This window comes from Lepus europaeus, chromosome 2 (genome assembly GCF_033115175.1).
Source record: "Lepus europaeus isolate LE1 chromosome 2, mLepTim1.pri, whole genome shotgun sequence".
NCBI lineage: Eukaryota > Metazoa > Chordata > Mammalia > Lagomorpha > Leporidae > Lepus > Lepus europaeus.
In genome coordinates this window covers 93,525,162-93,541,654 of record NC_084828.1, presented here as the reverse complement: position 1 = coordinate 93,541,654, position 16,493 = coordinate 93,525,162, and the positions used below count along the sequence as shown (strand labels likewise).

At 53.8% G+C, this 16,493-nt stretch overlaps 2 protein-coding genes across 2 annotated transcripts in view; both read left to right on the top strand.

The window, feature by feature from the left end:
* Positions 1-995: 995 nt before the first annotated feature.
* On the top strand, positions 996-9,991 carry LOC133751337 (cytochrome P450 2B4-like). Its single transcript, XM_062181330.1, has 9 exons — positions 996-1,283; positions 2,038-2,200; positions 2,773-2,922; positions 3,480-3,640; positions 4,007-4,180; positions 4,575-4,716; positions 5,748-5,935; positions 9,545-9,686; positions 9,774-9,991. The coding sequence occupies exons 1-9, from the start codon at positions 996-998 to the stop codon at positions 9,989-9,991; spliced, it is 1,626 nt and encodes a 541-aa protein (XP_062037314.1).
* Positions 9,992-16,239: 6,248 nt separating this feature from the next.
* The window catches only part of PARL (presenilin associated rhomboid like), a 49,572-nt gene continuing 49,318 nt past the window's right edge, over positions 16,240-16,493 (top strand). Inside the window, exon 1 of the mRNA XM_062210458.1 lies at positions 16,240-16,399. Coding sequence (XP_062066442.1) covers positions 16,281-16,399 — 119 coding nt within the window. The 5' untranslated portion in view covers positions 16,240-16,280. The remainder of the gene's footprint in view (positions 16,400-16,493) is intronic.

Genomic DNA, 16,493 nt, shown 5'->3' with positions numbered 1-16,493 from the left:
TACAGGGGAAACCGTGCAGGCTCGCCCACAGCCCTCTCCACCCAGCCAGGGCCTCCAGCTTCGGCCGACTTCACTCACTCTCAACTCCTTTCCTAGCTGTACTGAAATACTCGTAGCATACAATTTGCCCACCTACCCACTTTTAAGTAGAAGTCAAGTGGCAATGTTGGGCTCCCATCACCATTCTCTATCTCCTGAACTTTTTCGTCTTTGCAAACTGAAACACCAAACCTAACATTGCTATGTCCCTTGATTGTATAAGCCCCGAGCAGAAAGGGCTCCCCACTGCGGCCACCGTCACGTCTATGGATCCCCTAACCCCTGCCCACACACCTTTGCAAACAAGTTCTTTATCAAACTAACCTCAAACAACCCAACTGAAGGGTGGTGTCTATGGAGCAGTTGGCTAAAGTTCTTAGCACCTATCTCCATTGTACAGGAGAGAGACTGAAGCAAGGGCAGGTGAAAAAACTTGCCCAAAGTCACCCACTTAGCAAGAGGTAGAACAGGGATTTAGACCCCTGTGTTCTGGTTCTAAGACTTTTGAAAAGAAGAAAAGGCTCCAGAACTTGACCAGGGACAAACAAGGGGATTGAGGCAGGTGGACAGAGCAGGCTGACCAGAGGTCGGAGCAGGTGGTGACTGGGAGGCTGGAGAGACCCCAGGAGAGACTCCTAGAGAGGCCCCAAGAAGCTGCAGAGACCCCAGAACAGGCACAAGAGCCCAGCTTTCGTGACACTGAGCTAGAACAGCACATCCCCTGGGGGACACTGCCACTGCCTGTGGCTGCCCCGGCCCTGCCTGAGCTGACCCGGGCAGAGGCTGAGGAGCCTCACCAGGGCTGAGCTCCGTGGGCCAGAGGTGAGCTGAGGTGGAAGCTGATGTAGGAGTGACAGCACCCAACCTGTCTCGGGCTGGAGCCCTGCGGCGCTGCCAAGCAGTGTGGCCCGGGTGTGACTGGTGTGACCAAACGGATTTTACTCCACTGGGAAAAGATGGGTGGTGTTGCCTCCCTCATCTGGCATAAAAGCAAGGGCAGGCAGGGCAGGGGGGCAGGAGGCCAGAGTACGCTGGGAAGCAGCGGGGAGCAGAGGAGACGCAGGACCAAGGCGATGTTCTCCCTGCTCAGTGGGCTGGCTTTCCTAGCCATCTCCTTCCTGCTCCTGAAACTTGGCACCTTCTGCTGGGAACGCAGCCGCCTTCCTCCCGGCCCCCTCCCTTTCCCCGTCCTTGGAAACCTGTGGCAACTAGGCTTTCAGCTGCACCCCGAGACGCTGCTCCAGGTAGGGATCTGTCCTAAGCGGGGGACGATAGAAGGAAGGAGCTGAGGTCAGACGCACAGGAAGGTGAATCCTGGTCCTGCTGCTGGCCTGCGCTGGGGTCCTGAGAATCAGTTCCCCAAGTGTCAAACGCAAGGCTGTAGGGGACTGCAGACGTGGCGTGTGAAGACGGCCCGCTGAGTCTGCAGCAGAGAATTCCAGAACGCAGTCGGGAAGCCGTGTTGAGCAGAGCTCTCCTTCAAGGGAGCAGTTGGTGGCTGGGAGGAACTGGGGAGAAGGGGAGCCCCAAGGGCACACAAACGGCCATACAAAACTGCTTCAGGGGAGGAAGGAGTCATCAGTGGGGGCTTCGGTTGTGCTGAGTAGATGTGAAGTCCGGGCCTGAGCCGGCTGCTGGGCAGGAGACACTGCCTTTCCCCAGAGCCACCCTCAGCTCTCAGCAGTGCTCAGTCGTTTCCCCTAGATACCTGGATTTGAACTCCTGCCCCAAATCCTCATGTGGGGGAAGAAGCACCGTGCAGGAAGCTCAGAGACCTGGGTTCCAGGTCTTTTGCTATCTTTATTGGCTTCTCTTTTCTAATACATAAAATGGAGACAGAGATGTCTACCTTGCACACTTATACTGAGGGGCTCCAGGGACATATGTGCTCTGAGCAGGCTGCAGGAAGGTGGGGGGACTTGTGACAAGAGCGAGGTCCCAGGGAGTGGGGCCAGTGGGGCTTGGTGCGCAGCCCTGGGGACCCCTGTCTCTCCGCAGCTGGCCCAGACTCACGGCAGTGTGTTCACTGTGTGGGTGGGCCCCACGCCCGTCGTGGTGCTGAGCGGCTTCCAGGCTGTGAAGGAGGCGCTGGTCTCCAACTCGGAGCAGTTCTCGGGCCGGCCCCTGACCCCGCTCTTTCGGGACCTGTTTGGAGAACAAGGCAAGGCTGGCCCTCCTGTTGGAGAGGGGAGGCGGCTGAACAGTCCCACCGTGCAGTGGGGCGGGGCTGGCCTGGGACTGACAGCAGGAGGGAGCCAGGAGGGCTTGGGCTTTGGGACTCTGTGGAGACCTGTGGGAGAGGAAGAAAGGAACCAGCTGTGGGGTGCTGCAGGGGAAATCCACACTCAAGGGTCAGCCCAGCTGCTTGCCAACTCTGTGATCTTGTGTAGCCAGCCTCCCTGTTCCCCCTCAGTGTGCTCATCTGTGAGATGGGCCTAACCAAGAATTTACCTCCAGGGCCCAGCAAGTGCTCTCACTCCTCTCTTCCTCCTGCCAGGCCTCCTCCCTCCCCTCCCACCTTTATCCACGCCTCCATGTCCCTTAAGGACTCTTACAGGCACAACTGAGCTGGCAGACTTGGGAGGGCAAAGCTGAGTCCACCCCGCTGGTCAGAGCACCAGCCCAAGAGCTGGTTGGGAAGGTTGTTTGGGTTCTGCTCTCCAGGTGTCAAGGCCTGGACGGCTGGGAGGTGGGAGGGCCTGCTGATCAACCAACTCCCTGTCCTGGGCCCAGGAGTCATCTGCAGCAATGGGCACACGTGGCGGCAACAGAGGCGCTTCTGCCTGGCCACACTTCGCGGGCTGGGCCTGGGCAAGCTGGCGCTGGAGGTCCAGCTACAGGCAGAGGCGGCAGAGCTGGCTGAAGCCTTCCACCGGGAGCAGGGTAAGGAGCTGCTGGGAGCCCACAGCTCGGCAGAGCAGGCTGAGCCTCGCTGCACATGTGAGTGCCCGCGTGTGTGCGTCCACAAAGCCTCGGGGTCACTCACAGAAATAGCCTGGAAGCCTCTCCAGGGCAGGTGGACACAGGTCCGGGAATGCCCAGATGATGGGAAGCCGGAAGCTCTCCTGCTCTGCTTATCAACAGAGCCTCCAGCCACTTGCATTTCCCACTGGGGTGCCCTAGCCTCCACCCCAGCTTCCCTCTGTGTGAGACACCACCCCTCCCTCCCCCAGACCTGGCTGAGGCCTCCCTGAATCTGAGGCCCCGTCCAGCACCCGCCTGGCTCCTTCCTGCATTCTACTGTCATTTACATGGCTGGCTGCCTCCCACACCTCTCTGCAAACCCTGACACTGAGCCTGGCTCGCAGAAGGCGCTCCATGAGCACTTGCTGAGTGTGTGAACGAGGAATGGGAATGAGTGATGAGGGGAACGAGTGAGTGCACACACGATGGGGTGCGTGGCCACCCTCCTCACTCTGACCCCGTCCCTCTGCTCTCAGGTAGACCCTTCGACCCGCAGGTACCCATTGTCAGGTGCACAGCCAGAGTCATCGGGACCCTCGTGTTTGGTCCCCATCTCCTCTCAGAAGAGCCCATCTTCCAGGAACTGATCCAGGCCATCGACTTCGGCCTGGCCTTTGTCAGCACCGTGTGGCGCCGGGTAATGCGTGTTGCGGAGGCAGGTGTGCAGGCTGCGGGCTGGCTGGGACCCAAGGCAGGCAGGCTGACAGGCAGGGCCTGGTTCTGGGTTCCTGAGGTGGCTTGGGCATGAGCTTGTGCCAGGTTCGCAGCATCCAGCCTCCTCCGCTGTGGGGCAGCCCGAAGGTGTGCACAGGGACCGAGAGGCAGGCGAGAGCCCTAGAAACACAGCCTGTGGGGCCTGCACAACCACTGCTCCCACCGCTTCCAGATGAGAGGCAGCCCTGGGTTGCGTGGGTCAGAGCCCCCAACCCTCAGCTCTCAGCGGCCGTGACCCAGGGGTTGGCACCCACCTGAGTGGGCTCCTGGCGGGTCTCTCTCCCCACAGCTGTATGACTTGTTTCCCTGGGCCCTGCGCCACCTACCGGGACCCCACCAGGAGATATTTAGGCACCACAAGGCAGTGCGGGGCTTCATCCACCAGGAAATCATCAGGCACAAGCTCATGGGGCCTGAGGCCCCCAAGGACTTCATCAGCTGCTACCTGGCCCGGATCGCCGAGGTAGGCTGGGAGCAGCAGCCTGCGGGAGGAGCTGTCTCCCCGGCTGCCCCTCCTTTCGAAGCCTGGTCTTGGGGGTTCACGTCTCATTCAACACATGAACTTCCAGAACACCCTGAAGCGGCTGTCTCTGGGGTTTTCTCCACAATCTTGTCCGCAGCCCCGGCAGCTTCTGCAGACACGGGAAGGGTGGGAAGCAGAGAGCCTGGCCGATGTCAGGGCCAGACCCTCTCGTCAAAAGTCAGTGCCGTCCTGGGACTCGGACCTCCCTGCAGGTCTGACCCCCCCCACGGCAGCTCCGGGCCACGTTGGGCCTCAAGGAGGCAATAGGGCTCCGTTAGGGAAGAACATGAGACTCGGAGCCGCTCCCCAGCTGCCCATCATCACCCACTGCCAGGCTGAGGACGACCCTGTCTCCACGTTCAGCGAGGAGAACCTGATCCAGGTGGTGATCGACCTGTTTCTGGGAGGCACTGACACCACGGCCACCACCCTGCGCTGGGCGCTCATCTACATGGTCCAGCACGAAGCTGTCCAGGGTGAGAGGCCCCACACCCAGTAGCCCCTGCGCACAGCTCTGGGCTGCAGGTACTACCTCTGCCACTCAGTTCTGTGGCCAGTTCCAGCCCGGCCCACAGTGGGACAGGAAGTACTCATGCTGTTGAGCCAGAGAGATGGGACTTCATTCCCACCTGTTACTCTGCGACCTCAGACAAGTCCCCCCACCTCTCAGAACCAGTGTGAAATGGGGCAACGTTTTGGTGCTCATTGTGCAATCATTTGGCACCTACTAGGTGTCCGACTCGAGATCACGATCGAAGAGGATGATAGGTGGCTGGGGTTCTCTCAGGGATTAAACTGGCCATGACCCAAATTCAAGTCCTGGCTCCACTACCTGGGCCCAAGTACCTGCCCTGTAAGTGCCTCCGTTGCCCCATCTGGGAGACAACAGTTTGGGTATTTTTAAAAGATTTATTTATTTATTTGAAAGGCAGTTGAGAGAGATAGAGAGAGAGAGAGAGAGAGAGAGAGAGATCTTCCATCTGTTGGTTTACTCCCCAGATGGCCACAACAGCCAGGGCTAGGCCAGGCTAAAGCCAGGAGCCAGGAGCTTCTTCCGGGTCTCCCATGTGGATGCAGGGGCCCAAGCACTTTGGCCAACTTCTGCTGATTTCCCAGGTGCATTAGCAGGGAGCTGGATCAGAAGTGGAGCAGCCGGGCCTCAAACCGGAGCCTATATGGGATGCTTGCATCTCAGGTGGTGGCTTTATTATTTATTTATTTATTAACCTGGGAGACAGTTTGTATCTCTTTGTAGATATAGCTCCTGGTACATAGTGGGTGCTCAAATCTGGCTCTGCTCCCTTCCCACAGATGCCCCCTGCAGGAGGAAACTGCAAGTTCTTCCTCACAAGAAGCAGGCTCTGCCTCAGAAAGGGCCTGCTTCCATGGGCCCGGGGCGGCTGGGTGGGGTGACACAGGGGCCTTGGGGAGGATGAAGGTGGTGGGGGTGGGGCGGGGAGGCTGGGCTGCAGGTGTCCTCCTCTGACCCAGCCTGAGTCTCCTGCAGAGAGGGTGCAGCAGGAGCTGGACATGGTGCTGGGCCCTGCCCAGGCCGTCCGCTACGAGGACCGTGAGAGACTGCCCTACACCCGCGCCGTCCTCCACGAGGTGCAGCGCCTCAGCAGTGTGGTGGCCGTGGGCGCCGTGCGCCACTGTGTGGCTTCTACGCAAGTGCGCGGCTACCCCGTGCCCAAGGTAGGTGGTCCCACATGGCACCCCCCACCCCAGTTGCCAGCACAGCCTTGGGCAGCAGCGTCTGCCTACTTGCTGGTCGGTCACCTATCTAGGCTTTTGGGATGTGGGGTTCTGAGGATAACGAATGCACTCACAGTAGGATGGCGTGTTAAGCTCCCTGTTGTCCGGAGATAAACCTGGCGGGCTGTCCAATGCACCTGTTTCCCACTGCTCTTGTTCACAGCGGTTGTGCGTAGTGGTTATCAGCCTGACTATCCCGTATGAATCCTTCCTTTCACTTCACGTATGACTCAGAGTCTTTTCTAGCAGTGGTTCTGCAACTTCCAGGAACATCAGAGCTGCCTGGAGGGCTGGTGGCGACACACAGGGCTGGGCTCCCCTCTGAGCTTCTGGGCAGGGCCTGGGAATCCACATTTCTAGCAGGTTTTCAAGTGGTATGGATGCTGGATGCAGGGAGCAGCCTGTGAAAACCTCTGCTCCCTGTCACTCTTAAGGGCTGCATAATATTCCACCAGATCTAGGCCATTTGTGATTGATTGATGTGCCTTGGACTCCGTCTGCCCTATGTATTATTTCCTCAGAAGTGATTCCTAGCAGAAAAACTCTCCTTGGTTCTTTCATCTGATAACAAGGTTAAGAGATTAAGTACCAAATAAAGGGGAAATAGAGAAAAAGCCATATGAAACTAGTTAAGAACAGTGACTGGAAATGCATATAAAACTTGGGTCTCACCTGTCTTGGAGTTACATGACCATACCCGCTCTCTGCCAAGGCTTTCCACGAGCCAAGAACTTTGTGCCCACTGCACCATTCCATCTTCACGGCATCACCAGGTGCAATAGTGTTTTTGGTTAAACCATGCATAGCCAAGACAAAATATACTGAATTGTTTTCTATCTTGCTGTGAAAAACATTACTCCAAAATTTAGCAGCTTAAAACAGAAGTGTTTATGGTTCCAGAGTTTCTGAGGGTCAGGAAACTGGGTGCCATTTAGCTGGCTGCATTGAATTGTAGGTCCTTGAGGTGAGGTTACCATCAAGTTGTGGGTGGGGCTGCAGCCTCATCTGAAGGCTCCGCTAGCGGGGTGGGGGAGTGCGCTCCACTTCAGGCTCACTTGCGTGACTGTTGCTCTGTGGGCTGTGGGCTGGAGGCCACTGGCAGGTCCTGGATACATGGGCCTCTGCTTAAGGCAGCTCAAAGACACAGCAGCTGACCTCCATTGAAGACAGTGAGGCAGAACCCAAAACAGAAGCTACCCTCTTTCTGGAACCTAAACCCAGATGTGATAGCCCACCCCTTTTGCCGCCTTCTGTTGGTTAGAACTGAGTTTCTGGGTCCAGCCCAGCCTCCGGGGGTGGGCATCACATAAGGGTGTGAATCCCAGGAGTCAAGGGTCCTTGGGGAGCACTGTAACACGCCACAGATGCGTGGCTGGCAAGGTGGCCATTTTAATGAAATTGATGCCCTCTGTGCCTGGAGGTGGCAGCTGGAGCCCTGAGCCATTCCCCAGACAGGGGCTTGGGCTCAGCACTGGTTCCAGCCTGTCTCCGATGGCATGGTACGGCATGGGGCACCAGGAAAGCAGGGTGGAGAGGGAGAGAAGGCAGGTGCGATCTTCCCTCTCACGTTCAGCGCCCCTGCTGGATGCCATTATTCACTTATTACTAATTTTCTTGCGCTTGAGATTCCTGCCTGCACGCATTTCTTCCTCCAGAGACCTTATCCTTTAGATCTTGTTCCTTTTTTTCCAGACAGGGAAAATTTGGCCAAGCGCTCGTTTAACTGCTCAAAACACAGCCAATGGGTGTTTCAAATTCATGCCTGGCTCGAGAGTTTCTGCTTTTTCCACCACGTTCCCTGCCTGCTCCAAAAATGCCCCTCTAGGTGAGAAGAGGAACAAACAGGACAAACGGAGATGTTCTGCGTGGTCCAGTGGGCCGCTCCTCCTGCTGCCGGTGCGGCAGGAGGGCCGAGGCCGGGTTGTCTGAGAGCTATGCCAAGTTAGGTCGTTAGCAAGGAAGGGATCCAGGTTTAGCTCTGTGCTATGCCTTTTGGGATCACAGATTCCCTTATTAAGAGTCCATTCCTGCCAATTTGATTGTAGGAGTTGCTTCATGATAAGAGCTCCAGGGACCCATTCAATCAATATCGAGCTTTGGCAGCCTGGGTGAGAGATGTCTGCAGAACACGGCATCAAGGCGTGACAGCGGGTGGTTAAATGCTACAGACACGCCTAAGCTGTCCCTAACCATTTCATAGCTTGAGTCTCAGTGACAACAGCCATGCACCAACTCTGTTTGCACTCTAGCCTGTCTCTCCTCCAACATTGCATTCAGCCGTGAACTCCAGGCTGCCATTCATGGTGGGGAGACGCTGGCTTGCAGTCCCCAGAGGGTAGCAGCAGGCAGGTGGTCGGTGGCCTGGGAGGAGGGAGGTTGTCCTTTTGGTGTATTGTGAGCGCTGTGCGCTGCACCTGGCCTGTGCAACAAGGTCAGGGAGTCACTTTGCAAGGAGGCCAGAACAGGACAGGAATCACTGGGGAGGGAAAAGAGCATTTTGCCCGGAGCCTCTTCCTCTGGAGGAGATTACTAAGAACTGCTGCAAGGCAGGGGATTACTTAACCTCGGAAAGAGAAATGTGAAATTCCCAGGACGGTAACTGGGAAGTGCTGTGCTCTCGGGCAGCAGCGAGCGCTTGGCCTCCCCACGCCTCCGCATGAAGCCACAGAGTGACCTGTGGGTGCAGAAGAGTGGGGCCAGGCCTGCAGGCCTGCAGTAGCAATGCAGATAAGATCCTGCTGAGGTACGAACGGCAGCTCCATTTCTGCATTCTTTTTTTTTTTGGCTTCTAATTGGGATGCAGGCTTCTACCTCTGCTGAGTTTGATTTTTGTTTCTGAATTAAAAAAAAAAAAAAGTCAAGCTACCTTTGTTAAAGCCAAGACTTCCGGGGTCCTTCCAAAGGTGGCTAGTTTGGCTTTATGATCTTTGCCATTGAGCCCCTGGGCGGGAGGCCTTCCCCAGAGTGCTAGAGCGGAGTGTCCCTGGTCCCAGGGCCATTACTAACCCTGTTCTTTGCTCCATTTTGGCTCCTTGTGCCGTTTCTAGTCAGAACAGGGGCCGGGGCAGGAGGTGCCCCGACAGGAGCCTCTGGCACTTTCTGTGCCTGCCTGGCCTGACTCTCTCACAGTCGTTCACTTCTGCTAGGATAAGGGTTAGGACTAGGGGTAAGTTGGGGCAGTGTTCATGTTCTCTGCAGCCCTACAGAGTGAGGCGTTTGGTGTGCTTCTCTCCATTTCTTTCTCTTTGTCCGTCTGCCACCCCCCCAACACACACACACACACACACACCCTGTCCCCACGTCTGTTTCCTGCTGCAGATCTTGGTCCCTCGTAGTCATGCTCACCAGTCATGAGCTTTCCCCATGGGTGTCAGTTGCTCTGTTTTCTAGACCTGGGTCTACGGTGTTCAGGACAGAGGCGGGAGGCCTGGAGCCAGAGTCCCTGAGGGTGCCCACTGCACACAGGTCTTCTGGTTCACTTCAGCTTTGGGTCAGGGCTGGGTGCAGGGCCTCTGGAAGCCCCTGAGCCACGGGAGCTCCTCTCTACAGGGCACCATCGTTTTGCCCAACCTGGCCTCCGTGCTCTATGACCCTGAGTGCTGGGAGACCCCCCGAGAGTTCAATCCCAGCCATTTCCTGGACAAGGATGGAAACTTCGTGGCCAACGAGGCCTTCCTCCCATTCTCTGCCGGTACGGGAACGGTGCTGGGTCCTGGGTGGTGAGTGGGGCTGTGATGGGCCAGCTGCCAGCCTCAGGCTTTTTTCCCTCCATTTCTAGGACATCGGATGTGCCCGGGGGACCAGCTGGCTCGAATGGAGCTCTTCCTGATGTTTGCCACCCTTCTCAGGACCTTTCAGTTCCAGCTGCCCAAGGGGAGCCCAGGGCTCCGGCTGGAATATGTCTTTGGGGGTACTCTGCAGCCCCAGCCCCAGGAAATCTGTGCAGTGCCCCGCCTGAGCAGCCCCAGCTCAGGGCCCAGAGAGAAGAGCCTGTAGCCAGTGGTGGGTCCAGAGGCCTGTTCCCCACCAGCTTCTTCCCCTGTCTCTCTCTGCTCCTGCAAAGTTAGAGAGGAAGAACAAGGCTCACCCAGCCCATCTCCTGGTTCTCTCATCCTTGCTCCATGGGAGTGATTTTGGACATCAGGCTTGTCAAGCTCTACAAGGCAGCTCAGTTCTTAGGGTAGCTGTGGTCTGGCAGAAAGGGATCTTACAAGGTCATTCAATCAGATGACAAGTTTAATTTTGGAAATCAAATCTCACAAAGTGGAAGTTAGGTAGGTGCAGAGGGAAAGGATTCCAAACAGAACTATGAATGTATTAATGCATGTAAATACTACAAATGCTGGGGACTGATATGCAATAAATAACTATAAATAAATAAATAAATTTAGAAGACTGCTTATTTTCTGCCCTCTCCTGCCCTCTCCTGGCCAGAGGGAAGAAGTGCAGGTCCCTGCCTGTTCCCTGCAGACTTTTGACAGAAATAGTCTATGCGGCAAAGTCAGTAGATAGCCTAACTGGTCCAGCAAATTCTACACAAGGACCCTGTTTACCTTTCTGACAAGAGTCCTCAAGTTTTAAACATTGTGTCTTCAGATATGGTTTGCTTATCAAAAAAGAATGCTTTGCATTAAAAGAGTGCACGTTAAAATCAAAATGAGACACCTCTGCATATCTATTAGACTCGCTTATAGCAAAGCCCTGGGACAAGCACTGTGGCCCGGCAGGCTAAGCTGCTGCTGCCTGAAATGCCCACATACCAACTAGGTGCTGGTTCGAGTCCCAGCTGCTCCATTTCTGACCCAACTCCCTGCTAATGCGCCTGGGAAAGCTGCAGCCTGCACCCACGTGGGAGACCCAGATGGAGTTCCAGGCTCCTGGCTCCCACCTGGCTTAGCCCTGGCCATTGCAGCCATTTGGGGAGTAAACCAGCAGATGGAATATAGATTTCTGTCTATCTGTAATTAATTTAAGCAGAAATAAATGATTTTTTTTAAAAAAGCAAAAACCTGATGATTTAGCTGCAGCACAATTGGAATTCTCAAATACACCTGATATCAATGTAGCAGCCACTGTGGGAAACAATAAACAGATTAAACACTACATCATCCAATGAAGCTGCCCAGTCCTAGGTATTTTTACCCAAAATAAATGAAAATACATGTTCACACACATGTATACGGTAGTGATTCCATTTTTGTGATATTTTTGAAAAAGCAAAACCAGGAGCCGGCACTGTGGCATAGCCAGTTAAGCCACCATCTGCAGCACCGGCATCACATATGGGTGCTGGTTCCTGTCCCAGCTGCTCCACTTCCAATCCAGCTCCCTGCTAATGTGCCTGGGAAAACATCAGAGGATGGCCCCAGTGCTTGGGGCCCTGCACCCACATGGGAGACCTGGAAGAAGCTCCTGGCTTCTGGCTTCGGCCTGGCCCAGCCCTAGTCATTGTAGCTATTTGGGGAGTGAACCAGAAGATGAAAGATCTCTCTCTCTCTCTCTCTAAAGATTTATTTATTTGAATGACAGAGAGAGAGAGAGAGAGAGAGAGAGAGAATTCTCTATAAAAAAGCAAAGAAAAGAAAAGCCAAATAGAGGAACAGAAAACATTTAAGTGGTGTCCAGAGCCTGGGAGTAGTTATGGGTTGATCAAAAAGGGATAGAGGCTGGCACTGTGGCACAGAGGGTTAAAGCCCTGGCCTGAAGCACTGGTATCCCATATGGGCGCTGGTTCTAGTCCTGGCTGCTCCTCTTCTGATCCAGCTCTCTGCTATGGTCTGGGAAAGCAGTAAAAGATGGCCTAAGTCCTTGGGCCCCTACACCCATGTGGGAGACCTGCAAGAAGCCCCGGGCTCCTGGCTTCGGATCGGCGCAGCTCCGGCCATTGCAGTCAATTGGGAAGTGAACCATCGATGGAAGTCCTCTCTCTCTCTCTCTCTCTCTCTCTCTCTCTCTCTCTCTGTACTTCTCTCTCTAACTCTGTCTTTCAAATATAAAATAAATCTTTTTTAAAAAGGGATATAAAGGGGACTTTCTGGGGTAATGGAAATAAGTGTTCTGTATCTTGACTGTGGTGATGGTTACACAACTCTATGTGCTTGTCAAAACTCATACAGCTGTGCCCTAGAAAGAGTGAGAGTTGGGGTTGGCATTGTCACTCAGTGGGTTAAGTTGCCCCTTGTAAGACCACCATCCTATATCAGAGTACTGGTTGGAGTCCCAGACACCCTACATCCAATACAGCTCCCTGCTAATGTGCTTTGGAAGGCAGCAGTAGGTGGGCCAAGTATTCGGGTCTCTGTCACCCATGTGGGAGACCCGGATATAATTTTGGGCTCCTGGTTTTGGCTTAGGCAGGCCCCAGCCATTGCAGCCACTGGGGGAGCAAACCAGAGGATGGAAGATCTTTCTCTCTCTGACTCTCCCTCTCTCTCTATTACTCTGCCTTCCAAATAAATTTTTTAAAAAGTCTTAAAAAAAATGATGAAGTACTGTATAAAAGTCATACTTCAATAAACCTGCCTTTTAAAAAAGGAATGCCTTACCTTTCTTTTTAGTGTCACTAAAAGACGCACATAAGAATGAACCCGTGTTTCTAATTGGTAGGCTGTCAATCATTGCTGCTGGCATGGGCTGGGAGGACTCCAGAAATAAGAAAAAGTGATATATTGATTAGCCCCTGACCATTTTGCAGGCAAATGTACAAGTTTCTCTAAGCTTTAGAAAATTTTTTGGGCTGGCGCCGTGGCTTAACAGGCTAATCCTCCGCCTTGTGGTGCCAGCACACCGGGTTCTAGTCCCAGTTGGGATGCCGGATTCTATCCCGGTTGCCCCTCTTCCAGGCCAGCTCTCTGCTATGGCCCGGGAAGGCAGTGGAGGATGGCCCAAGTGCTTGGGCCCTGCACCTGCATGGGAGACCAGGAGAAGCACCTGGCTCCTGGCTTCAGATTAGCACGATGCGCTGGCCGCAGCAGCCATTGGAGGGTGAACCAACGGCAAAAAAAGGAAGACCTTTCTCTCTGTCTCTCTCTCTCTCACTATCCACTCTGCCTGTCAAAAAAAAAAAATTAATAAAAAAAGAAAAAATTTTTAAAGATTTATTTATTTATTTATTTATTCTAAAGGCAGAGTTACGGTGGGGGGAGATATCAGTCTTCTATCCACTGGTTCTCTTCTCGACCACAATGGCCAGGGTTGGACCAGGCAGAAGCTGAGAGCCTGGGACTTTATCTGGGTCCCCTACATGGGTGCAGGGGCCCAAGCACTTGGACCATCTTCCACTGTCTTTCCAGGCTCATTAGCAGGGAGCTGGATTGAAAGCAGAGCAGCTGGCACTTGTTTGGGATGATGGTGTTGCAGGCAGCGGCTTCATCCACTGCACCACAACACTGGTCCCGCTTTTGAAAACACCAGTGTTTTCTCACAGATAGTCTATTTTTTGTGTGGAAAAACACTCAGGACCTGAGGTTGACAGACTGGGAACCATGGGGTGAGGGGGCTCCCAGAAAGCAGTAGAAAGCCTCGGGTCCCTGTGCCATAGAGAGCCTCCCCCTGGTCTGGCGGCTGTGTGCAACCCAGGAGAAATAAAGACTGGGCCCTGACTTAACTGCTTCCTGCCTGATTTTCCTAATCCTCCGTCACTTATCTCCTCGTTAGAGCCCCTGACTGGAGCTGGCAGCACCCTCTCATAACCTGCTACCAACATCCAGCCTCCTGTCGTTGGTCCTGCAGTTTCTTGACATGGCAAATGGAACTCTCCCTTAGGATTATCACACATGACAAAGTTCAGCAGGAGCCTGGCATGTGATAACTGCTTTGGTATGTTCGTGGGGACCCCTTTCACCCATACAACATCCGTAAGCCCTTTGTTTATGACCTTAAGATAAAATGCTGCTGGGAATAGCCCTTCTTCCCCTTAGATGGGCTTCCCTGTCACTTCCCAATCATTACTGCATATAATGATATGAGGATTGCTGCCATGCGTGGAGTGCCAACCATGTGCTAATGAGTGAACTGGGTTCCTCATATATGAACACATATGTAGTCATTTAATCATCAAAGTGACAAGGCATGAATCAGAGTCAGGAGGTGGCCCATGAATGTTTAGAAAGTATCAGAATATCAGTAAGCCTCAGTTTCCCCTTTGCAAAGTGGGGACAATAATGCTAGGTTGTGGGGTGGGTGTTATGGGCATCCCATATCGCAGTGCCTGGTTCGAGTCTCACATCCTCCACTTCCAATCCAGCTTCCTGCTAATGCACACCCTGGGAGGTGGCAAGTAATGGATCAAGTATTTTGTACCTGCCACCCTTATGGAGACCCAGATGGGTTCCAGACTCCTGGCTTCCACCTGGCCCTGGCTGTTCCAGGGATTTGGAGTGAATCAGTGAATGGAAGAGATGTCTATTTCTTCCTGGCTGACTCTCTAATTCCCTGCCTTTTAAACAAAAAATGAAAATGAGTAACAATAAAAAAAAAAAAGATATGCAGTGACACAGCAGATTAAAGCTGTGGCACAGCAGGTTAAAGCCTCAGCCTGCAGTGCGAGCATCCCATATGGGCGCTGGTTCAAGTCCCAGCTGCTCCACTTCTGATCCAGCTCTCTGCTATGGTCTGGGAAAGTAGTAGAAGATGTCCCAAGTGCTTGGGCCCCTGCACCCACGTGGGAGACCCAGAAGAAGCTCCTGGCTCCTGGCTTCAGATCAGCTCAGCTCTTTCCTGGCTCCTGGCTTCGGATCAGCACAGCTCCAGTCATTGCGGCCAATTGGGGAGTGAACCAGCAGATGGAAGACCCCTCTCTCTTTGTCTCTCCTTCTCTCTCTGTGTAACTCTGACTTTCAAATAAATATTTTTTTTTAAAAAAAAGATGATTCACTTGATTACTACAAAAACCTATAAAATGGTAGATTTCCCAAGCTCAGTGTTCTTAGGCTGAGATACAAACCCATTGCATGTTCAGCATCCAACTGGCCCATGGCCTTGTCATCATGGGACTTGGAGAACATACAGGTATGATGCTCATGATGCTTGCTGAGCCTTGATAATAAAATCTCCTGCCTTTTGCCCACATCCAACCTCTCGTTTTGCAAATACATTCAAATCAAATCCCACACTAGACACCTGTGATAAAGCCAAAGTGAATTTAATTTCTCAAACAAGTCATGCCATGGGAGCCATCACAAATGCTATTCTGTCCGTAACATTTTGGCTCCTCTCATCCCTTGGTGATGCCTTCTCTCTCAACCTCCCATGCCCCATCCCTCAACTGAATTCTATTTCTCTCTCCTAAGCTCCGCAAAGACCCTTTTGCCTTCCTGATGCTAGCACATCTCACAATGTATTAACTGCCTATTTGCTTACCTGTTCTTTTCTTTCCCAATACAGGAGGATCTGCGAGGTCAGACGGTGTCCCATCATCTGGCATACTGTAGGTGCTTAATAAGTGCTCATGCCATGAGTGGGACGCTATGGTGGAGATGTACATAGGCAGAAGGAAAGTAGGGAGCAAGGGCATCTGAGCGAAAGTCGGGGAGAGGTCCACATGAGGAGACGTTTGAGGCTGATCCGAAGGGCAAGCTGGTTAGGCAGGTTGACATGGGGAGAAGGAAAAGGTGTTTCTGGCAGTGAGAAGGGGAATGAATGCACAGAACTAGTATGGTGCTTCGAGAAACCGCCAGCATGGCAGGAAATAAAGCTGACTGACAGGCCGGCGCAGGCCGAACCGAGAAGTCTGAATTCCATCCAGAAATTTGGATTTCCGTTTCTGCACGAATTTTTGTTAAAGGTATGAGGCATATCCTTTTGCGCGTGTCTAAGAGAATAGAAACGGTAAAACGCAGAAGGAGGAATAGCAATTTAAGAAAACTTGTTGCTTCCTCCAGGGGCCAGCTCTGCAATTTTCAAGGCACTTCTCTCTGAGCCTCTGAGGCAGGAGACAGTGAGGACAAATCTACCCGAAGCGGCGTTTCATGAGGGTTCACTGCAGTAACTCTGGGAAAGAGCCTGGGACATAGCTTTGGCTAACAAATGCCAGCTTTCCTTCCTCTTTTTCTGAGCCTTATCTTCCCCAGCTGCAGGTGCGCTGGAGGCCAAGCCGCGGCTTTATCCTCGAGCGGAGGCACTCAGCTGGCCGGAACCGATCCCTTTGACTGGTTTGACCTCCACGGGGCCGCGCGGGGGCGCTCTAGCCCGCTCTTCGGCGCTCTATGGTTCTTCTTTCGCCCCGGAAGTGATTCCGCGGCTGGGGTTGGTAAGGTCGGGCCATGGTGGGGCAGAGGTTGGGAAGATGGCGTGGCGAGGCTGGGCACAGAGAAGCTGGGGCTGCGGCCAGGCGTGGGCTTTGGGGGGCCGCAGCCCCGAGGAACTCACTACGGCCTTGGCCCTGCCGCGGCTGCTCGGACGCAGGTAATGGCTTGTAGCCTTTAGGCCTCCGAGTTGTGGCCGCGCATCCCGTGGGGCGGAGGCGGTTCGGGCCTCTCGAGCTACTTCCAGCTCACTC